The sequence below is a fragment of the Pyrus communis genome, chromosome 3 (genome assembly GCF_963583255.1).
Source record: "Pyrus communis chromosome 3, drPyrComm1.1, whole genome shotgun sequence".
Classification (NCBI taxonomy): domain Eukaryota; kingdom Viridiplantae; phylum Streptophyta; class Magnoliopsida; order Rosales; family Rosaceae; genus Pyrus; species Pyrus communis.
The window spans coordinates 23,062,477-23,087,084 of record NC_084805.1 but is presented as its reverse complement, the minus strand read 5'-3'; the positions used below and the strand labels follow the sequence as shown (position 1 = coordinate 23,087,084).

At 38.5% G+C, this 24,608-nt stretch overlaps 2 protein-coding genes across 2 annotated transcripts; both read right to left on the bottom strand.

Annotated features, from left to right (window-relative positions):
• Nucleotides 1-3,900: 3,900 nt before the first annotated feature.
• LOC137730236 (ABC transporter D family member 2, chloroplastic-like) lies at nt 3,901-8,810 on the bottom strand. Its single transcript, XM_068469301.1, has 10 exons — nt 8,675-8,810; nt 8,404-8,593; nt 8,226-8,293; nt 7,500-7,826; nt 7,244-7,408; nt 6,242-6,470; nt 5,432-5,670; nt 4,994-5,332; nt 4,643-4,915; nt 3,901-4,273 (listed from the first exon to the last, which is right to left on the bottom strand). The coding sequence occupies exons 1-10, from the start codon at nt 8,780-8,782 to the stop codon at nt 4,106-4,108; spliced, it is 2,106 nt and encodes a 701-aa protein (XP_068325402.1). The 5' UTR covers nt 8,783-8,810; the 3' UTR covers nt 3,901-4,105.
• Nucleotides 8,811-15,527: 6,717 nt separating this feature from the next.
• On the bottom strand, nt 15,528-22,556 carry LOC137729711 (ABC transporter D family member 2, chloroplastic-like). Its single transcript, XM_068468718.1, has 10 exons — nt 22,100-22,556; nt 21,807-21,996; nt 21,612-21,679; nt 19,262-19,588; nt 19,006-19,170; nt 18,055-18,283; nt 17,473-17,711; nt 17,054-17,378; nt 16,690-16,961; nt 15,528-15,923 (listed from the first exon to the last, which is right to left on the bottom strand). The coding sequence occupies exons 1-10, from the start codon at nt 22,445-22,447 to the stop codon at nt 15,747-15,749; spliced, it is 2,340 nt and encodes a 779-aa protein (XP_068324819.1). The 5' UTR covers nt 22,448-22,556; the 3' UTR covers nt 15,528-15,746.
• Nucleotides 22,557-24,608: the final 2,052 nt, after the last annotated feature.

The window sequence follows — 24,608 nt, the reverse complement described above, 5'->3', positions numbered from 1 at the left end:
ACGTTGAGAGGATAAGTGGGTAATTGGTGGATTTTGGGTTCTGGGCAGCTGTAGTTTAGCTCCATTGATATGCTGAGTTGCTGAGAAGAAGAAGCACAGACGAGCAAGAGAAGAAGAATGCTTAAAATTGACTTATCCGAATTAAAAATCGATCAATGTAATCTTTAAAAGGTATTGTTTAAAATTAATATTGTCATTCCGTTAGAAATCTGTCAAAATTTCTGTTACTAGCTGATATAAGACATATGTAGACGCACAAATCTAATTAAATACTACCACATTTAGACCCTTCACATTTATGCTTATGTGTTGCCACACTTGGGCCATGTAGACAAAAAAAATTAAGAAAAAAATTTAATTTTTACTTTGAAAAAGTAATTTATTAATTAAAAAAATGTTCATCTTCTTCTTCCCCTCCACCGGAGTATCCACCTCCATCTCCTCCTTTCTCCATCGCCACCACCCATTCAAACTTTAAGCAACCACCTCCACTCCTTTCCCTTAGAATTCTCAACCCAAATGATTTCCTCAAAATTGGAGTCGAGCTCGAGTGGGACGAACCTATATTCTGAGCTGGACGCCACACTCCATCGATCACCCTAAAATCCCTAATTCTTATACCACAAACCCATATTCTCAAGATCCCCAAATTTACACACCATCGACAACTTACGAAAATTATCCGTGGGTTTCCACTTCCGAGCAACATCTCCAACTTCATGATTCCCCTCGGTTTCTCCTCACGCAATTGATCTGGGTCTCGATTCGACGGTCCAACCCTTATGAACAATTGTCAATGAGCTACCAGATTCAAATGAGTTTTGATTTTAATTAAAAGGAAGATTGACTTACAATCCCATTTGGTGTCATATAATCATATTTGCTACTGTGGTTGTTGCAATTGATGTTTTCAATTTGCTGTTGGGAATGCATCACATGACTATGTAGTTGCCATGGAATTCCAGGAGGATGACCCGCAGCACTCACCGTCCTCTCGTCCAATTCGTCATCGTAATTCCTCTGGGATTTCTTTCTGGATTCATGGAATCGTAATCCCTCGTCGTCCCTCCCGTAATTTACCCTTCTGGGATTTTTGAGTCGCAAATTAACTCTTAATTTTCTTTTATTTTTTGATCCACGTGGGATTCACATGTGTGTCGCATTAGTTTATTAACATAAATTTTGATGGATAAAGATGACATTGATTTGCAGCACTCATAGACTAAATTGATCAATTTTTAATTTCAAAGATTATCTTGATTGGATGATCAATTTTTGATACCATTTATGATAAAAATACATAGAATTTTAACCAACAAAGAATTTTAACCGCGAGTATAAATTTTCATAACTTTAACCAAAACTTAACATAAAAGTACTATGATGCTCTTTACTAGAGTTTATGGTTCTATCCCTTTTCCAGATAAAAACCCTTCTCCCATTTTTCTTATTCCCTATTTCAATTCCTAATTTTCCTTGCTTTAAAATTGGCTAAGGAATTAAGTACTGTTGTGCGTTGTGGGTTTGATTCGGATGTTTTTGTTGTTAATTCTTTGATTACTTATACACGAGGTGTGATGAGGGGTTTGGCGAGAGGTTTTTTATTTATTTATTTGTCAAAGGAGAATTTTATTACTACAAAACACAACTTACAACATGGGCCCAACATAAATCTTAGTTACAATAAAAAAAAAACCCCCAAAACAAAGAAAAACCAAAAAAAAGGCCCAAGAAGGCCTAGAAACCAACGAGCCACCTCTAGAAACTTCCATAACCATCATTCTCCCCGGAAACAGGTCATGCAGTCGCTTCCCATCCTCAGTCCAGTAGCGCCTCCCCCGATGCCACTTCCAACCCCGTAATTGCTCAATAACCGGAGCAAATCCACAAACTAGAGATAATCAGCAACCAAGTGAGTGGAGCTGATTATTGAAAGGAAGTTCGTGGATACTCACGAAACTGTCGGAATCGATAGACAACCCGGAGAAAGTGGTGGTGGTTGTAACACCCGAGCCGGTGAAGACATTAGAGCTCTACACACAATCTCCCAAAGAAACATGGTTGACGAACGGATCAAGGGTGAATAGAGGAGAGGTTTACCTTCAAGAGAAAAGGAACTGGGAAAGCCAAAGTGAAAATTGGGGAGAGATAGCAGCAGAGATTTCAAGTCAAATTTTGATTCAATTCCATGTATATCTCAGGAGAAGAGATGAGATTTGTGAATGCTAAAAATACACTACAAAATCTCTCAAATTCTCTCAAATTTCTCAACTTTTTAAAATTCTTTGAAAAATTCCTACTTAAAACACTTAGGATTTTATAAACTTTTTTAAAATCCTAATTGAATGCACTCGAATTTCTAAGAATCTTAGGTCGAATAAAGCTCAAGATTCATGTCAATGTGTAATAAAATTACATTGAGGGTAGGTGTATATATACACAATACACTTTGCTTATTAACAAATCTTATATTATCTAACTCACTCAACTGTACTAACCAAAGCATAACAAACTTAAACCATTCTTATTTGGTGTATTTACATACTACCCTTAATAGGAATTAAAAGAATGAAAATTTTCAAAATCTCAATTGAAGACACTCCTTTTACTGTCTCTCGAATTCTCAGTTTCTACCTCCAATATTTCATCAACCTGCCCGAAAGTTTCTCTCTCATCACACACTCTCTCTCCTCTATTTCCACAAAAAGATAGGTTCTTGAAGCTTGAGTATCTTCCGGTGGAGTTGAAAGCATTGCCCAGGATGTAATTTTGGGCTTGCAAATACGTTACTTTTGTACTGAGATGTTGAGAGAATGAGTGGGTAATTGGTGGATTTTGGGTTCTGGGCAGCTGTAGTTTTGCTCCATTGATATGTTGGGTTGCTGAGAAGCAGCAGCACAAACGAGCCTGAGAAGAAGAAGCTGTAGTGTCTGGGTTTTGGACGTGGCATGACGTCAGACCACTCCGGTGCAAGGTCGGGCAAGTCTTGCCCGATTGAGTAGTCTGGCATAATTGGGCCCACGTGTAGCCCAGGCCCAAACCTCAAGTAATACGTTAAAAATGAAGAAAATTAGCTCGAGATTTAGATGGTAGCTCTCGCACCAAGTGTGCTTAACTTACCGTTGAAGGAATTAAAATATAGAGTTTTGTGCATTTGTAAGAGGTGTCACTTTTTGTGTTTCATAGATTAGCCTACAAAGTCTTGAACTTTATCTTTCCCTCCTTCACATATTGGATGAGTTCAATTGAAATGGTCGACAGAGGCTGATAATTCTCATCGGAGCAACTGTTCACGAATCAATTCGATGATGAAGCGAAACCTGATCGTAGGAGGGTACGTACGAGACTGTCACAAAAAATGGATTACAAAACGAAAGGTGTAGCTTTAGAGGACAACGACGAGAGTTTTTGCAAGCCTTAGAAAAAAGTTTCATTCATTGATCAATAATTACGTCACTAGAGAGCTCATAATTCATGCTGCTACAATTTCTTCACGAACTTATTGGCCGAATTTACCCTAAAACCATGGATTATGACAAGCAAATCAAATTCCGATCTAACATCGGAGATTTCATTGTTTCAAGTTCAAATCTTTCCCTCATTGTAGTCTCCTTTCGTATAGAATTGTTGTCGCTTGCAAAATAAATGTCCCAAACCCTAACTTCAACACCTTAATCATAGAGTTGTTTGCACGTATTGATTCTTGGGTGCAAGCATCTAAAATCATTTTGCAAGGGAAAATAATTTCCGCACACTTAATTCAATTCAAACACCAAAAATAAACATAGTGAAGAAAAGGGATGCACGGAAGTCACTTCACTTTTGCAAAGTGTACGACGTGCCTGACTGGAAGAGCTATAAACTGCTGCACACACTACAGGCAAACGGCTGGCTTGCATGTCATGTTTGAATAGTTTATAAGTGACATAAAGTGGAAAGTTTTGTATAGAATCTGATCATATATAAAGTTATGAACCCTAGAAAGTTTTGCAGAAACTACATATGCTACAAAGGACTGGAAAACACTTGCACCACACCACAGAAACAGAACAAATAAGTGACCTAATGTAAGAAAAGGCAGCTACAATTATAGGTTTCATGAGTTTTATACTGTTTCTCGATCGATGGATTCAATGCTCCAATTGGGTTCGGCGCTGCTGGGTTCCTTGGTGGAGATCCGTAAGTTCTTCTTGTGGAAGTCGTATAGAGTTTGCCGGTGGCCAACGCTTATATATGTTATGCCTGCCTTTTCAATCTGCTGATATAAATGAACCTGCCAACAGAAGCACAACCGGGAGATCATCATTACGACTTATATCATGTTATCTTCATAGTGATTCAACAACTATGATTCTAGGCCTCATGGGAAAAAATTGAAGCAGGTGGGCATCCTGTGCATATGATATCGAATGAGTGGTACAAAACCAACACTTCGAAAGACTTGGAACAAGTTCATTAGCTTATGCGTATCAACAGATTATAGACTAGATTATTCGTTTCAGGTGTTTGTGTGCATAGCGCGAAGTTTGACTAGATGCGTTAGGGACAATTCCCAAAGATGCTCTGGACTGAAAGGTCCAATACATGTGGGAAGGACTAGGAAGATAAACAAATGAACCTTAAGGAAAAAGCGTGGTAATACCTCGTTGGCTTCATCTAAAGCACTGGTAGATTCATCCAGTATAACTAATTGTGGTTTCGAAAGCAGTAAACGTGCAAATGCAAGGCGTTGCTGCTCTCCAAGGGAGAGAACACTAGACCATTCATGTGAAGTATCCAAACTACTGAATCGGGATAATATATAGCTAAGTCGGACATCCTCCAAAACTTGTATCAGGTCCTCCGTTGTGGGCTTACTAGGCTTTTGACTCGTATGTTCTGATTTTGGTGCCTGCTTCAAGAAAGGAAGTGACCCTGCAAGAATTACAATACAATTGTCACGGCTGATTATAGCTTCCTCAGCAGTCAGCACACATACCATGTGGCAAAAGGAGTTTAAGTCCATACCAGTTGGTTTAGTACCGTCGGCTGTGGAAATCGCATCCTCAGCCCATGTAGGATAAAGCAATTGTTGGCGAAGTGTTCCCAATACCATATATGGTTTTTGAGGAAGGAAAAATATGCCTTCATAATTCCTATTTGAGGGCCTTCCAAGTTCCCCATATTTATCACTACCAGTATCTACCTCAAGAGCTACTACACCAGAAGAAATGGACGGTTGATTATCTTCAACGTCCTTCACATAGAATATGATTTTTCCTTTTCCAGTACTCCAAAGACCACACATAGCTCTTAACAAAGATGTTTTACCGCTCCCACTTGGCCCTGTTACCTGTTCAAATGATCATGTACGGGAAAAGCTCTTCAGCTCCGTGTCAAGATATACTTAGTAAACTAACGATAACTGCAATAGAACAATGGAGTTACTAACCAATAAATGCTCATTCTTGTTGATTACCAACGATAAATTCCTAACCAATGCAGTACCACTTGGAGTCTCCACGGTCAAGTGCTCTATATCCACTAACTTTTGTAGCTTTTCTATGGGAATGGATCCATTTGACTCCGGTTCCGGTAAACTTTTGACGTTACTATATATCAGACTTATCCCTTCTGAGGGGTCAGAATGGTGTTTCGGATTGCTGCTATCCAATAGATTGTCAAATTCACCTGTATGTTTCAAATATCACTAGGCAAATAAGTATTTAAAGTTAAAACACACCTACGCCACTAAAGATCTCCTTGCGTGGAGTCAGAAGAGAAAGCATTGCCATATTGGACATCATAAGTCAATTTATTAACGAGGTCAGACAAAATGACAAGGTACATATTATTATGAATCTGTAAACGATAGAATAAATCTAATTAACTTCAAGAGTCAATCTCAGAACTTCGAGTATTATGGTGAAAAGTAGAAAAGTTGAGTGGAAATTTTGGTCACATCCTAGTAGTTTTTGCATCCCTAGTCATAACAAATATTATTGAAGATGGCTTCAGATGACCTGAACAAGTACAAAAAATTATACGACATGGGCAAATGATGTCTGTAAGAAAACGTGTCAGCATTTTGTCAATGTCTTTCTAGTAAGAGTCTAATGCATATTCATTCGATTTTAAGACCCCGTTATATCACGCAAATTAGACAGCTTCCTTATGAAGTTCTATCTGGTCAAATCAAAGTTACGCAACGGATCCTCATTATGTGTGTGTACATATATAAATAAAGATACAGAGACAATACCAAGTCGATCAATTACAGCTGCAAATGCACTGATAGTCTCAAATTGGTAGACAATAAGGGAGAAGTCCGCAAGAATATGACTGAAAGCAGATACTGACTGATTAATGACACCAAACGCAATTTTGCCTGAGAAATACATAGGAGCAACAACAGCAGCGGGAATAATCTGAATGAGAAAGCTGTATCCACTAGTGAAAAACTCGAGATTTCTCGAACATATCAACAATTTCTGCAAGGTAGGAATATGAGTTAAAACACAATCAGCTGGATGTGCATGGCATAACAATCAACACGCATAGTAATTTTAAATCAGTAAATATATTAAATGTAAACAGAACATGCTCTACATCAATCCTCGCAGGCATCTGTGTACCAAAAGTAACTTAAAAAAAACAGCAAGTCCTAAGCATAACTGTATAGTTCTTAGCATAATGATGCAGCTCAGTCTCTTGAATGAGCCACAGATATCACAGTGACATCAACAGAGATCAAGACCTAGGCACTGAAATCTAAATATCAGAAACAACGTGATCAATTTTGAAAACTGGAACATGATGCTTATCAGATGAGATACATGTATATAACGTACTTAAGAAATCAAACGCATGCTTACAAATTAAATTATAGACACTAAGTAACACATGTTTAGCATCTTCATCTTTCTTGCTTCTTGAATAAGGGTAATGAGAGCCCATACATGGTGATACACTGATAATAAACCTATGTTGTGAACCCACTTCTCCATTGAGAAGAAAAATTACATGTAGAAAAACAGAGTTTTTTAGTGGATGTTGAAATTGTTTATAGGGGTTATCCGTAGGCATCAATAATCCAATGACACCAGTGCATCTGCCATAAATCGATCCAAGTTTATTTAAAGTAGATCGTGTAGTTTAACGTGAGTACACTAGACACAGAACAATATTGTGTAAAATTAAATTTGTGAGAGAAAAAGGAGTCTTCAGTGTAAGGGAAAACAGAAGAAGATAAAATTATTCATACGCTCATATTTTTTAAAGCACTTGTGAAGCGTTGCAGCAAAAATTGCATTTCATTTGCTTCACCACTATAGAAAGCAATGGATTCAGCATTTTCTCTGACGCGCACAAGTCCATAACGAAAATCAGCTTCCTTTTTCTCTTGCATGAAGTTTAAAGAAACCAGATTCTGAAAACAAAGATACAACGTTGTCATTAAACCGAGTTCCAATTGCATACAACATGGGAAATACTTTTTGGTTAAACAGAGGTAAAGTTACCTTTCCAAGAAAGATACTTATGACTGTTCCGCCAATTGAATATACAAATAGAACAACAAACAGCGGAGGATAGATACTGAATAAGATGTTACTAAACGAGATGAGATCTATCACAGCACTGAAAAGTGTTACGGAGAAGTATAGCGCACTCTCTGTGAACGATTTTAGATCATCAACAATGCGTTGATCTGGATTATCAATGATTGATTGGGATTGAATTTTATAAAAGGTTTGGTTGCTTAGGTAACGATCCAGGTAATATTTTGTCATCCAAGCTCTCCACCTCAAAGAAAGAGTTTGTCTTGCATAATATCGCAACACAAAAATCTGCACAAAAAGTTGTCAACACATGTAACAAATATATCAATATCAGCAAGACCAGGTCATTGTTCCCATGTCCACATAACTGCGTAGGCAAACGAATCAACAACAATAGTACGAATATGAACCCATTGGCGATGATCAAAATGCAAAGAAGTGGAAACTTGTGAACAGAATACCCGAAAAGCTAACCTAGCAACTTTTAAGCTTTTTCCATTGTGGGTTTCAATTCACTGGCATAAACCTCTGGCAATAGTTTCACCATTCATTGTTCTTATGTGGTCTTCTTTTCTGACAAAATCTTAGCAACTGCCTTTTTGTATTTTCCTTTCTTGTGATTACAGGAGGATGAAGCCGAAGACCCCAAAAAAAATGGGAAAAAAACTAAGCAGAGGAAGTACTCACCGGAATTCCACCAGCGAATGCAGCTAAGTAGTAAAGCAGCTGCTTCGTGAATTGTTTTTGGTTCTTGTCTTCAAATTATTGTCAAAATCCAATTACGGAAGCAAAGAGGAAACAAATTTCAGTAAAAAAAAAAAAAACTTAATTAATTACCAATAAGATTAACAAATTAGAGAGAGACCGGCAATGGCGTTATAGAAGTCGCGGCCGAGGAAATTGAAGCAGACGCTGATACCGGTGGTGGCGAGAGTGAGAGCTAAGACTACGGCGAGCCGGATCCTCGCTTGCACCTTGTCATCGGAGGACCAATAGGGAGCCGCCACCTTCCAGAATCTTCGGAGAAGCGGTCGCAGTTTAGGCGCCTCCCTTTGCTGCAATAAATGGACCAGCTCATGAGGAAGAAGAAGAAAAATAGTATCAAATCAAAGAGAAAAAGTAAAGAGAGAGCGGACCTTTTCTGTAGCTGGCGGAACTGGCGGCAGCACTGTAGAGCCCGAGGCGGCTGCACAGCGCCCAGGTGATGATTCGACGTCGTTGCTCCTCTCTCTCCTCCTCATCATCCAATTGCAGCCGCTTCTACTAGTGGTGGACATGGTGGACAATGATGGAAATCTGGAGAAGAGGAGCCAATGAGCATGCGAGGTCGTTGCTCCTCTTTCGACTCCGACGCTCACTCTCACTCCAATGTGGCGGCAATGGCGGTAGTTGGGGGAGTTATAGGCGGAGGAGGATCAGAGTGAGACAGTGCCTGCATTATCATTTTTTCCATTTGTCTTCTCAATTCTCCAGTGATTGAACTGATTTTCCTTGGGATTTTCCTTGGGATTTTCCTTCCATCCAATCAAGTCCAGTTGTGATAGTTTGATTAGCATTGCAAATGTCAAATGAAATGAGTATCTACCGGCAGACTGCGGTGCAGATTCTCTGAAAATATAACTTAACCATTTCAGCAGTTTTCATCCTACGAATGAGACCAATTATACAACGCCACCGCTAAAGTACGGTAATCCGTCCTGCTGCATATCGGCATATCCGCTACGTAAAATAAATTGTCCGAGCAAAGCAATCGATATTAAAATATTATTTTTTTTAAATTGAAAAAATAATTTCTGTTGGCTCCTTTTCTCCGTCAATCTCCTGGCTCGTTTTCCCCGTCAATCTCTGTTGACCTCTTCCACTCCTCCCTCTTTTTCTTCTATATTTCCCTCTCGAATTCTCAGTTCCTAGCTCCCATCAATTCACCAACCCAATGGCAAGTTTCTCTCTCATCACTCTCTCTCTCTCTCCCCACTTTATATCCACAAAAAGATTAGTTCTTGAAATTCTTGAAGCTCGAGTTTCTTTCCGTGGAGTTGAAAGCATTGCCCTGGATGTAATTTTGGGCTTGCAAATACGGTATTCGTACTGTGACGTTGAGAGAATAAGTGGGTAATTGGTGGATTTTGGGTTCTGGGCAGCTGTAGTTTAGCTCCATTGATATGCTGAGTTGCTGAGAAGAAGAAGCACAGACGAGCAAGAGAAGAAGAAGCTGCAGTGTCTGGGAATTTAGAAAAATATTCAAAATTTTGATCATGAATAGAATTTAGATTTTATCGCAAATGATCTTTAAAATTGATTTATCTGAATTAAAAATCGATCAATATAACCATTAAATATTATTGTATATAATCATTATCGCTGCTCTGTTAAAATTCTATCAAAATTTCTATTAATAATTGATGTAGGACATATATAGACTCACAAATCTAATTAAATACTACCACATTTAGACTCCTCACATCTATGCTTATGTGTAGCCACACTTGGGCCATGTAGACAAAAAAAATTAAGAAAAAAATGTAATTATTACTTTGAAAAAATAATTTATTAATTAAAAAAAATTAATAAAAAAAATTTAAAAATTTTGAGTTTTAATGATAATGACAAAATAAAGGTTAAAGTAAATAATACTAAGATTGACTTTTTAATATAAAAATATAATTTTTTGTTAAAATAAAAAAAATAATGAAATCAAAATAACTTATGAAATAATCAACTTTTCGTTAAAACTCTCTAAAAAAAAATGATCATCTTTTTTCTTCTCCTCCACCGGAGCATCCACCTCCATCTCCTCCTTTCCCCATCGCCACCACGCATTCAAATTTTAAGCAACCACCTCCACTCCTTTTCCTTAGAATTCTCAACCCAAATGATTTCCTCAAAATTGGAGTCGAGCTGGAGTGGGACGAACCTATATTCTGAGCTGGAGCTGGAGTGGGACGAACCCATGTTCTGGAGCTGGAGTAGAATAACCCAATTGATTTCCTTATTCGACGCCACACTCCATCGATCACCCTAAAATCCCTAATTCTAATACCACAAACCCATATTCTCAAGATCCCCAAATTTACACTCCATCGACGACTTACGAAAATTATCCGTGGGTTTCCACTTCCGAGCAACATCTCCAGGTTCATGATTCCCCTCGGTTTCTCCTCACGCAATTGATCTGGGCCTCGATTCGACGGTCCAACCCTTATGAACAATTGTCAATGAGCTACCAGATTCAAATGAGTTTTGATTTTAATTAAAAGGAAGATTGACTTGCAATCCCATTTGGTGTCATATAATCATATTTGCTACTGTGGTTGTTGCAATTGATGTTTTCAATTTGCTGTTGGGAATTCATCACATGACTATGTAGTTGCCATGGAATTCCAGGAGGATGACCCGCAGCACTCACAGTCCTCTCGTCCAATTCGTCATCGTAATTCCTCTGGGATTTCTTTCTGGATTCATGGGATCGTAATCCCTCGTCGTCCCTCTCGTAATTTACCCTTTTTGAGTCGCAAATTAACTCTTAATTTTCTTTTATTTTTTAATCCATGTGGGACTCACATGTATGTTACATTAGCATATTAACATAAATTTAGATGGATATGGATGACATTGATTTGTAGCACTCATATTCAATGACTAAATTGATCGATTTTCAATTTCAAAGATTATCTTGATTGGGTGGTCAATTTCAGATATCATTTATGATAAAAATGCATAGAATTTTAATCACGAGTATAAATTTTCATAACTTTAACCAAAATTTAACATAAAAATACTATAATGCTCTTTACTAGAGTTTATGGTTCTATCCCTTTTCCAAATAAAAACACTTCTCCCATTTTTCTTAATCCCTATTTCAATTCCTAATTTTCCTTGCTTTAAAATTGGCTATGGAATTAAGTACACTGTTTTGTTGTGCGTTGTGGGTTTGATTCAGATGTTTTTGTTGTTAATTCTTTAATTACTTACTACTCGAGGTGTGATGAGGGGTTTGGCGAGAGTTTTGTTTTTTTTTGGTCAAGGGAGAGTTTTATTACCACAAAACACAACTTACAACATGGGCCTAACATAAACCTTAATTACAATAAAAAAAAGCCCAAAACAAAGAAAAACCAGAAAAAGGCCCAAGTAGGCCCATAAACCAACGAGCCACCTCCATAAACTTCCACAACAATTACTCCCCTCGGAAACAGGTCCTGCAACCGCTTCCCATCCTCCATCTAGTAGCGCCTCCCTTGATGCCACCTTCAACCCCGCAATTGCTCAACAACCAGAGCACAACCACAAACTAGGGATAATCGGCAACCAAGTGAGTGGAGCCGATTATTGAAAGGAAGTTCATGGATACCCACGAACAACACTGTCGGAACTAACAGACAACCCAGAGAAAGTGGTGATGGTTGTAACACTCGAGCCGATGAAGACACTAGAGCTCTACACATAATCTCCCAAAGAAACATGGCTGACGAACTGATCAAGGGTGAATAGAGAAGAGGTTTACCTTCAGGAGAAAAGGAACTGGGAATGCTAAAGTGAAAATTGGGGAGAGATAACAGTAAAGGCAGGAAGAGAAGAAAGAGAAGAAAAAAGGAAATACACAGTAACCAACCTCGGCTAAAGCTAGGGTTGGTGCCACCGGAAAAATCCAAGGTCGAAAGACTCACAGTCAGTGAGAAACACTCTCAGGACAGAGAGAAAAAACTCTCATCTTGGCGAGAGTTTTGTTTGACAGTATGGCGGAAAGAGAGATTGTGTAGTGGAATTCGATGATTTATGAACGCAAAAGTGAGTCAAACCCAATTACAAAGAGGGAGAATGGCTTATCACCAGTGTTCTAAAAATCGGCCTAGGCGCTCGCCGGTGGAGTCTCGATCCAATTTGGGCTAAATCGTTCAGGTAAGGCGGGAAGGATTTAGGCGGCCGCCTAGGCGTCCCTAGGTGCTCAAGGCGGCCTAGGCGGTGCTAGGCGGTGGTCGATGCAACTGATTCTCTCTGCAAATCTCCCTTCACATCCGTACGATCCATCACCCACAACCCAAATCTTCAAACCTACGCTTTTACACCCAACATCAATCGATGAACCCAAGTAGATTGAGAATATACAGGGATGAACAATACATCTAATTCGTCCGTTAGGTTTTACTGCAGAGAGAGAAGGGGATCTGGTTTTTACTGTAGAGAGAAAAGGGGATCTGTTGAAAAGAGAGAAAAAGAGAGAAAGCAAGGATGTGTGTTGTCTGAGAAATAGCGATGGTGGATGAGCGGCTAAGAGTGAAGGCGAGGATGTGTGTTGTCTGAGAAAGAAGGCTGAGAGAAATGAGATATTTCTAGTATTCTAGAGAGAGTGGCCTAGGGATTCTAAACACAATCAGAAATGAGAGAAATGGGAGAGATATGGCAAGATAGAGAGCCGTTTGGCTCTGTGCTCGAGGGAATAAAGAAAAGAAAGGGCATCTTTAGGGTTGAGATATGGGGAACCAATAGCAATATATTAACAATAGCATGCCAGCTGCATCCTATTACAATCCATCCCATTGGTTTTTGTATGCTATTGGACTTGAGTTTGGGGTTGGGTTCAGCCCAAAAGGTTTTTCCAGGTGTGTCCATGATGATTTCCAAAATAAGCCTAGGCATGTCCATCTCCACTTTGTGTTTTTTATTTATTTATTATTTGTTTTGTTTTGTTTTGTTTTGTTTTTTTTTTTTTTTTTTTTTTCTGTTTTCATCTATATTTGGTTTTGTTCATATTTTATAATATATAATGCAAATTTATGTAAATCTGCCTAGGCCGCCTAGCTGCCTAGGCGCTAGGCTCTAGTCCGCCGCTCAACTAACGTCTAACGTTTTTTAGAACCTTACTTATCACTTGTGCTCTTTAACCTCTTCTTTTTCTATAAACCCCAAACTCCCTCCCGCTCTCTCTCTTCTTCTTCCCGGACTAATTTCCAACTAAGAAGCTCCGCAGTTAACACCCAGAGACTCAAGTTTCCTTGATTGCAATTTCAGTCATGATCCTTTCTACAAATACACCGTGTTTCTTTGCAAGAACCAGTTGTAGGATAAGCCCAAAACTCTAAAGCTCCAGAAATTGAAAATATTCAGAGCTCAGTTCGAAATTCCCGGTCTTTGTCGAAATGCTACATCTGGGTCAGGAGAGATAGTACAGTGTGCCAGAACACAAGTGATACATCATGTGTTATTATACAAGTTGTGAGATATCTGTGTTAAAAAATCAACAAATCAAGAAATAAAACTTCTCACGGCTTACATAATAACACGTGGTGTACCACGCAATGACCAGACATGATGAAAATTTTCTCCTGGGTTAGAAGCTTTACAGTTGTCAGCTAGATAAATGGTGTGAACGTAGTAGAGCAAAGTAAATAGGTGTGAACTCTAGTAAAAGGAATTATAGTATTTTCATGTCAAGTTTTGTTTAAAATTGTAAAAAGTTATAATTGTTGGTTAAAATTTTATTCATTATCTAAATTTTAGCTATTTTTCCAAATTTTCCAGTGTTTGAGATTTGGACGTGACAGATGCTAGCATGATGTCAGACCACTCAAGTTGAATTTCAGTCAATTCTTGCCCCATTGAGTAGTCTGGTACAATTGGGCCCGCATGTAAACCGACTAATGGGGTTGGGGTGGAGAGGATTGTTGGGGTGTTGGGTTCGACTATGACATTTCGAGAGATTTACATAGGGGGTGGAGCTGAAAATTACACCATGAAGCACCTCAAATACAAAGAGTCTCGTTGTTTTGTAAGAGGTGCCATTTTTCTTTGTTTTAAAGATTAGTCTATGCCACTTAATACTAAAGTTTAGTGGTATTTCTCTTCACTTGTAAGTGAGAAGTCTTAGCCCACCCTCTCCCCTTAGTGCCAAAAGTGAATTTGAACCACATTATTTTAGCCCATTGAGAGGCATAGCCCACCCTCTTTCCTTATTGTAGATAATATCGTTTGTTAAAAATAAAAAATAAAAAAGATTAGCGTACAAAGTCTTGAAGTTTCTCTTTCCCTCCTCCACAGACTGGATGAGTTCGAATGAAAATGTCACAAACTGAAACGTACCTGACCGAGAGTTCTCACCGGAGTAACTGATCATTCACGGATCAATTCGATGATGAAGCCAAACCTAATCGTAGGAGGGCAGTACCAGACTGTCACAAAAATGGATTAGAAAACCAAAGGTGCAGTGTTCAGAGGACAACGACGAGAATTTTGCAAGCCTCGGAAAAATAAATTTCTTTCATTGATCGATAGTTACGTTACTGGAGAGCTCATAATTCGTGCTACGACAATTTCTTACAATTACTTCACGAACTCGTTGGCCAATTTCACCCTAAAGCCATGGATTATGACAAGCAAATCATATTCGATCTAACATCAGAGGTTTCATTGTTTCAAGTTCATCTTTCCCTCTTTGTAGTCTCCTTGTGTATAGGGTAGTTATTGCTTGCAAAATAAATGTCCCAAACTCTAACTTCAATACCTTAATCATGGAGTTGTTTACACGCATTGATTCTTGGGTGCAAGCATATATTGAAAATCATTTTGCAAAAGAAATGATCTCCGCACATTTATTCAATTCAAACGTCAAAAATAAACGTAGTGAAGAAAAGGGGTGCGCAGAAGTCACTTCACTTTTGCAAAGTCTACAACGTGCCTGACTGGAAGAGCTATAAACTGCTGCACAAACTGAAGGCAAATGGCTCGTATGTCATGTTTGAATAGTTTATAAGTGACATAAAGTGGAAAGTTTTGTACAGAATCTGATCATATATATGTTAGACCAAGTCAGACTTATCAAGCATCCGACTCTAGTTCAAACTCTTCAGTTGGATATTCTAAAGTTCAACCGTTATCCAAGGACAAGTCTGTTAGGTCTAGGTTTCTTTTGAATGTTTCTTAGCTAAAGTCTGATAGCTTTGTATCATTTGAAATTCAAACTGTGCGTGTAAATGGGGTTTTTCAAAACCCTTCTGTAATCTGTAAACTGATATAAATACAAGCAATCCATCATTATCTGGATAGGAAAATTCAGCTGAAAACCTTAAGTGTTCTAAGTTTTACAATATAAACCCTAGAAAGTTTTGCAGAAACTACTTATGATACAAAGGACCCGAAAACACTTGCACCACACCAGAGAAACAGAACAAACAAGTGACCTAATGGAAGAAAATGCAGCTGCAATTACACGTTTCATAAGTTGTATAATGTTTCTCGATTGATGGATTCAATGCTCCAATTGGGTTCGGCGCTACTGGGTTCCGCGGTGGAGATCCGTAAGTTCTGCTTGTGGAAGTCGTAAAGAGTTTGCCGGTGACCGACGCTTATATATGTTATGCCTGCCTTTTCAATCTGCTGATATAAATGAACCTGCCAACAGAAGCACAACCAGGAGATCATCATTACAATTTATATCATGTTCTCTTCATAGTGATTCTAAAGAATATTGCTTTGTCTGATATATTTTTACACTTCCAATGCTGCAATGGCAGCATGGTTTATATACAGTTTGCATATACACGCATGCAATAAACAACAATAAAGGTAACATATAAACAACATTAAAGGTGGCAGGAGCCATGTGATTGTCTGCTGGGATTATTCCCTTCGATTGCAGATTGCAGAGGTAGCATATAAACAACATTAAAGGTGGCAGAAGCCATGTGATTGTCTGCTGGGATTATTCCTTCTGCTGTCCAGGTTGTACAGCAGATAGATGAGAGAGTTGTGCATGTTGGGATTATTCCTTCGGTTGCAGATTGCAGCGGGAAGGTTGTGGTTGAATTGGTGGTGCTGATGTGGACCTTTCGTTAGGTTTATCAGATTCAACAACTATGCTTCTAGGCCTCCTGGGAAAAAATTGAAGCAGGTGGGCATCAGGTGCATATGATATCGAATGAGTGGTACATAACCAACACTTCAAAAAGACTTGGAACGAGTTCATTAGCTTATGCGTTTTAACAGTTTATAGACTAGATCATTCATTCCAGGTGTTCGTGTGCATAGCGCGAAATTTGACTAAATGCGTTAGGGGCAATTCCTGAAGATGCTCTGGACCTGATAAGTCCAATACATGTGGGAAGGACGAGGAAGAACAAATGAATCTTGAAAGTCTGAGGAAAGAGCGTGGAAATACCTCATTGGCTTCATCTAAAGCACTGGTAGACTCATCCAGTAGAACCAATTGTGGTTTCGAAAGCAGTAAACGAGCAAATGCAAGGCGTTGCTGCTCTCCAAGGGAGAGAACACTAGACCATTCATATGAAGTATCCAAACTGTTGAATCGGGATAATATATAGCCAAGTCGGACATCCTCCAAAACCTGTATCAGGTCCTCTGTTGTGGGCTTACTACGCTTTTCACTCGTATGTTTCGAATTTGGTGCCTGCGTTAAGAAAGGAAGTGACCCTGCAAGAATTACAAAACAATTGTCACAGTTGATCATAGCTTCCTCAGCAGTCAGCAGAGTACCATGTGGCAAAAGGAGTTGAAGTACATACCAGTTGGTTTAGTACCGTCCGCTGTGGAAATTGCATCCTCAGCCCATGTCGGATAAAGCAACTGTTGGCGAAGTGTTCCCAATACCATATATGGTCTTTGAGGAAGGAAAAATATGCCCTTATAATTCCTATTTGAGGGCCTCCGAAGTTCCCCATATTTATCACTACCAGTATCTACCTCAAGAGCTACTACACCAGAGGAAATGGATGGTTGCTTGTCTTCTCCGTAGTTCACATGGAATATGATTTTTCCTTTTCCGGTACTAAAAAGACCAGACATAGCTCTTAACAAAGATGTTTTACCGCTCCCACTTGGTCCTGTTACCTGTTCAATTGGTCATGTACGGGAAATGGTCTTCAGCTCCCAGAAAAGATACATTAACTAACGATAAATTCAGTAGAACAATGGAGTTACTTACCAATAAATGCTCATTCTTGTTGATTACCAACGATAAATTCCTAACCAATGCAGTGCCACTTGGAGTCTCCACAGTCAAGTGCTCTATATCCACTAACTTTTGTTGCTTTTGTATGGGAATGGATCCATTTGACTCCGGTTCTGGTAAGCTTTTAACGTTGCTATATATCAAACTTATCCCTTCTGAGGGGTCAGAATGACGTTCCAAGTTGCTGCTATCCAACAGATCATCAAATTCACCTGTATGTTTCAGATATCACTGGCAAATATTATTGAAGTTGGCTTCAAATGACATCAACAAGTACAAAAAGTTATACAATGTGGGCAATTGATGTCTGTAACTATCTGTCTGAATCTAGGAAGGCAAAACCATGATTAGAAATTAAAATATGGATAAGAAAACATGTCATTTTTTTGTCAATGTCTTTCTAGTGAGACTCTAATCCATATTCATTCAATTTTAAGACCCCGTTATATCACGCAAATTAGACAGCTTCCTTATGAAGTTCTATCTGGTCAAGTCAAAGTTACGCAACAGATCCTCGTTATAACAGATATATAGATAAAGATACAGAGACAATACCAAGTCGATCAATTACAGCTGCAAATGCACTGATAGTATCAATTCTGTAGACAATAAGGGACAAGTCTGCAAGAATATGATTGAAAGCAGATGTTGACTGATCAATGACACCCAACTCAATTTTGCCTGAGAAATACATGGGGGCAACAACAGCAGCGGGAAGAATATGAATAAGATAGCTGTATCCACTGGTGAAAACCTCGAGATTTCTTGAACTTATCAACAATTTCTGCAAGGTTGGAATATGAGTTAAAACACAATCAATTGGATGTGCATGGCATAACAATCTACATGCAAAGTAATTTTAAATCAGTAAATATATTAAGTGCAAACAGATCATGCTCTAGATCAAACCTCGCAGGCATGTGTTCCAAAAGTAACTTAAAAAAAACAGCAAAGTCCTAAGCATAACTGTGTAGTTCTTAGGCATAATGATGCAGCTCAGTCTCTTGAATAAGCCACAGATATCACAGTGACATCAACAGAGATCAAAACCTAGGCACTGAAGTCAAAATATCAGAAACAACATGATCAATTTTGAAAACTGGAACATGATGCTTATCAGATTAGATACATGTATATAACATAAAGTAACACATGTTTGGCATCGTCATCTTTCTTGCCTCTTGAATAAGGATAATGAGAGCCCATAAATGTTCGGCATCGTCATCTTTCTTACAAATTAAATTACATTTAAAAAAAGAGAGTTTTTTAGTGGATGTTGAATTTACTTATAGGGTAATCAGTAGCATCACTAATCGATCCAATGACACCAGCACATCTGCCATAACTCAATCCAAGTGTATTTAAAGTAGATCATGTTGTTTAAATTGAGTACACACAAAAATATTGCGCAAAAATAAATTTGTGAGAGAAAAAGGAGTCTTCAGTGTAAAGGCTAATGACTGCATGTAGAGAAGTGAAAACAGAAGACGATAAATTTATTCGTACACTCATATTTTTGAAAGCACTTGTGAAGCGTTGTAGCAGAAGTTGCATTTCATTTGCTTCACCACTGTAGAAAGCAATGGATTCAGCATTTTCTCTGACGCGCACAAGTCCATAACGAAAATCAGCTTCCTTTTTCTCTTGCATGAAGTTTAAAGAAACCAAATCCTGAAAAAACGGATACAATGTTTTCATTAAACTGAGTTCCAATTGCATACAGCATGGGAAAGATATTTTGGTTAAACGGAGCTAAAGTTACCTTTCCAAGATAGATACCTATAGCTGTTCCACCAATTGAATATACAAATAGAACAACAAACAGCGGAGGATAGATACTGAATAAGATGTTACTGAACGAAATGAGATCTACCACAGCATTGAGAAGTGTTAAGGAGAAGTATAGGGCAGTTTCTGTGAACGAACTTAGATCATCAACAATGCGCTGATCTGGATTATCAATGATTGACTGGGATTGAATTTTATAAAAGGCTTGGTTGCTTAGGTAACGGTCCATGTAATGTTTTGTCATCCAAGCTCTCCACCTCAACGAAAGAGTTTGTCTTGCATAATATCGCAACACAAAAATCTGCACAAAAAGTTGTCAACACAGGAAACAAATATATCAATATCAGTAAGACCAGGTCATTGTTCCCATGTCCACATAACTGCATAGGCAAACGAATCAACAACAACCATACGAATATGAACCCATTGGCGATGATCAAAATGCAAAGAAGTGGAAACTTGTGAACAGAATACCCGAAAAGCTAACCTAGCAACTTTTAAGCTTTTTCCATTGTGGGTTGCAATTCACTGGCATAAACCTATGGCAATAGTTTAACCATTCATTATTCTTTTGTGGTCTTCTTTTTTGACAAAATCTTAGCAACTGCCATTTTGTATTTTCCTTTCGGGTGATTACACAAGGATGAAGGCGAAGGCGAAGACCCGGGAAAAGGGAAGAAGGGAAATAGCAAAAAATGACCCATTTTCTTAATCTTAGGACTCAAATAAGAAAAACCGGCCATGCACAAGTCATGCACACCAGGCACAAAAGTGAAATGACGAAAATACCCACATATAAATTGTAAAAATTCACAAGTGATGACGTCAATTTTTTTATTTCGAAGAGAGAGTTGTGAGCTATGGATTTTAGGTTGGCTCAGATCTGTGAGCAAATCATATGCATGTCACTGAAAAAGATGATTTTTAGATTCAGGTCAAAGATTTGTCTTCCCTCTATGCTTATTCTCAAACTTTAGAGAGAGAGTGTGAGTGAAAAATAAACCCAGCCATCGAGAAGCGACAACGACAATTACCACCCACCACCACGTCGCTTCATATTTGAATTCGGTGCGTCCATCGTTCATCGTGCGGTCAGTTTTTGTCAAGTACTGTTTATATTTAATTTTAAATACAAATATTTAAAATGATTTCTAACCACACGATGAACGATGGATGCACCGAATTCGAGAATCCCCAAGATCCCCACAAAGAGGATCCGGAGGGGATCCTCTTCCCGGATTTCTTTGCCGCCCAAAAAGAGCTACCGACTCCCACGAAACCATTTGATGGCTAAACTATTAATTCAAGGAGGATCCTGAATAACCATTTCATAATGCCAGAGACCGTCTTCAAAGCCACGTAAATATATGTGGGTCCTTTCCTAGGAAATATTTATGTAGAAATATGAGGTGAGATATGAAGGCAATTTGGTTATTTTAAGTGTTAGAAAAAATCAATCTATGAAAGTTTTGAAGGATAGTTGATACCTCACTTTTAGATTTCATGAGATAAAGAAAAGTGACACGAGTGTAACCATCTACAAATATGATAAAATATTTTTAACTTTCCATTGATTCAATAGTAGGACCCTATACATCGGTGTGAACAAGTTCAAATTGTATGCTAGACCTAGACATTGAGGTTTCAAAAGGTAGCCTAGCAAATTTTGAGAAATGACGGGTGTCACACTTAATAGAAGGGTGACAAAACATGGGAAATAGTTATAACAAAACAACTTCGGATGAATGTGCTAGCCTTTGGTGCCCATATGTGGTATGCATGCTCTGTGCATATTCAATTTGTCTTCTTTCAGTCTTAAAATTAAGTAAGAGCTCGTTTAGATGTGCTTTAAAAATGACTGAAAGTGTTTTTTGTGAAAAGATTTTTAAAACCATTTTTAGTAAAGATGCAATTAAATCTTAAAAAAAAAACACTTAAAATGCTTATTGGAATAAACACATAACTAGTGCTTATTGCAGAAAGCACCTTAATGATTTTGAAACCCAAAAATATTTTCTCTAAAAGTGCGTTCAATCATTTAAAAGCACATAAAAAAAAAAACCCCCCAAATTGATCATTTTTAGCAATTTCCCAAAAAACTAAACTGAGAGATGGGTAACTAAATGAAATAAACACATAACTAGTGCTTCTTGCAGAAAGCACCTTAATGATTTTGAAACCCAAAAATATTTTCTCTAAAAGTGCGTTCAGTCATGTTAAAAGCACATAAAAAAAAAACCCTAAATTGATCATTTTTAGCAATTTCCCAAAAAACTAAACTGAGAGATGGGTAACTAAGTGAAAGTGCAGCAATTGGTGCTCACCGTAATTCCAAAAGCAAATGCACCCAAGTTGTAAAGCAGCTGCTTCGTGAATTGTTCTTGGTTCTTGTCTTCAAATTATCACCAAAATCCAATTTCGGAAGCAAAAAGGACCAAATTTCAGTAAAATAAATTAACTTAATTAATTACCAATAAGATTAACAAATGAGAGAGAGAGAGAGAGAGAGAGAGAGAGACTGGCAAGGGCGTTATAGAAGTCGCGACGGAGGAAACTGAAGCCGACGTTGATGCCGGTGGCGGCGAGAGTGAGAGCGAAGACTACGGCGAGCTGGATCCTCGCTTGCACCTTGTCGGAGGAGGACCAATAGGGAGCCGCCACCTTCCAGAATCTTCGGAGAAGCGTCTGCAGTTCAGGCACCTCCCTCTGCTGCAGTAATGCGACCAGCCCATGAGGAATAAGAAGAAAGATAATCAAATCAAACAGAAAATGTAGAGAGAGAGAGAGAGAGAGAGAGAGAGAGAGAAGGGACCTTTTCTGTATCTGGCGGAAATGGCGGCGGCGGTGCAGAACCCGAGGCGGCTGCACAGCGCCCAGAAGATCTCGAAGAAGAAGGTGATGATTCGACGTCGTTGCTGCTCTCTCTCCTCCTCATCATCCAATTGCTGCTGCTTCTGCTAGTGGTGGACACGGTGGACAATGATGGAAATCTGGGGAAGAGGAGCCAATTAGCATACGACATCGTTGCTCCTCTTTCGACTCCGTCGCTCACTCTCACTCCAATTTGGCGGCAACGGCGGCGGTTGGCGGAGTTATAGGCGGAGGAGGAGCAGAGTGAGACAGAGTATGTTTGTTGTACCTGCATAATCATTTTTTCCATTTTTTGCTTTATTTATTCTCCAGTGATTGATTTTCCTTCCATCCAAACAAGTTTTTGTGTGAGAATTTATACTTGCAACTGTCAAAATGAGTGTTTTCTTGCAGTGCAGATTCTTAGAAAATATGCATTGACTGACCAATTAATATTAAAAATTATTAACAAATTATTTTATATTGTTCTACCTTTTTCTTAGTCGAATTCTTAAAACTAAGGCCGACCCGAGGATATTCAAGGTAAGCGCCGCCTAGGGCCCTCATTTAGGAGGCAACAAAATTTAAAAATTTATATATACAATTTAAATTTAATAAAAATATCAACAAAATAAAATTATGTAAATTGAAGTGTACATTTGCATCTAAAAACGAAAAACATGTAATATTTGTATATCTTTTTGTACCATTACTTTTAATAATATTTGATGTTAAAAACAGACTTTTTCAAGTGTTTAGCAAATTTTCTTTTTACATATCAATGTACAAAGAATCGAGGTTCAAAAAGCTCTAGGGCATCACTTTGAATGCTCACCTAGATCCCAAATGCTTGGGCTGACCCTGCTAGAAACCTCTGCCTCTCCTCCCTCTTTTTATATGTACTCTCTCTCTTCCTCTCTCTCGAATTCTCAATTTTTACCTCCAACAATTCACCCACCTGCCGTAAAATTTCTTTCTCATCACCCTCTCTTTCTTTTCTATTTCCACAAAAAGATTAGTTCTTGGAGTTTTTGAAGTTCGAGTTGTTAGAATCACAATCCTTAGCAGGAAATCGACCTAAGTTAAGCAGCTATGGGAGCATTGCAATGGAGAAGAAGAAGTTGGAATTGGAATATTCTTTCTATTAGTTCAAATCTAACCGTTACAATGAATGTGGTGAGAGATATATACCACTAGCCAGCAATCCAGTGTGTGATTGCCGGTTTTACAACTTCAACAAACTTATTGAAATAATTCCCTACAACATTTGGCCTATTACAATTGAACCCAAAGTTCCCAAATCATTAAAATTCAATCCCCAATTCACTTACAATTTAACCCTTTAACTATAGCTAATTACTATCCTTGTGATTGAAGTAATCACATATATGCAATTCATAACAACACTCTCTCCTTAAGAAAACCTTGTCCACAAGGTTCATAGAGAAAAATCAGGAAACTTAGCGTGGAATTCATCGAAGTCCTCCCAAGTAGCATTATCCTCCTCTTGATATTGCTACTGCACTAGAATTTGCACACCTGCAGAGTCTCCCTTCTCGTAAATTCTCCTAGCTATCACAGCTTTGGGACTATTTTGAGCCAAGCCATCTTCCGTAACTTGAGGCAAAATAGTCTGAGCATTGGTGTGATCTCTCAACTGTTTCTTAAGGTAGCTCAAATGAAACATTGGATGTATCTTAGTCCCCAATGGCAGTTTAAGCTTGTAAGCCACATCACTAATCTTCTCAAGTACCTCATAGGGCCTATAATACCTAGGTTGTAGCTTGTGGTAACTGTGAGGTGTTAAGGTTTGCAACTGGTATGGTATTAGCTTCAAGTAAACAAAATCACCAATTGTGAAATGTCTCTATATCCTCTTCTTGTCACTGTAATGTTTCATCATATTCTGAGCCATCTCCAAGTTAGTTTTTAGCACCGATAAGACCCTATCTTGTTCAAGAAACCTTTGCTTCACAGTATCAACTCTTGCAGTGCGGGGAGAAACTGGCCAATCAAAAAAGGGGAAATGAGAGAAAGGAGGGAGGAGAGGAAGCAGCCAACCCAGACCATAACACGACCTGGTTCCTAACCCGACTACAGACTTGATTTTTCCTGCACAATTTTGATGAAATTTCATCACTTTGTCTCCACTTTCCACCTAAACCCAACTAGGTTTAAGCCAAGTTTCGCGGAGAATGAACCCGTGGGTTCTATGAGTCTCTTAACTGCGATCCACCGTTTTTTCAGTCATCACCGTCATTCAACTCCCCTTGGACCCAGGAATAAGTCCTAAGCATCAAGTGAGGCGTCAGAGTTCAAATGGACGATGATTCGAAGAGCATCAATCCTAGGGTTTCCGGCAGCCTCTTGCAGGTATGAAAATTCTTCCTCTTGTTATTTTTTGCAATCCCATGAAATTTGGTGATTTTTGGAGTCGGTCGAAAAACTGGGTTTTCGTTCGCTGGAAACCG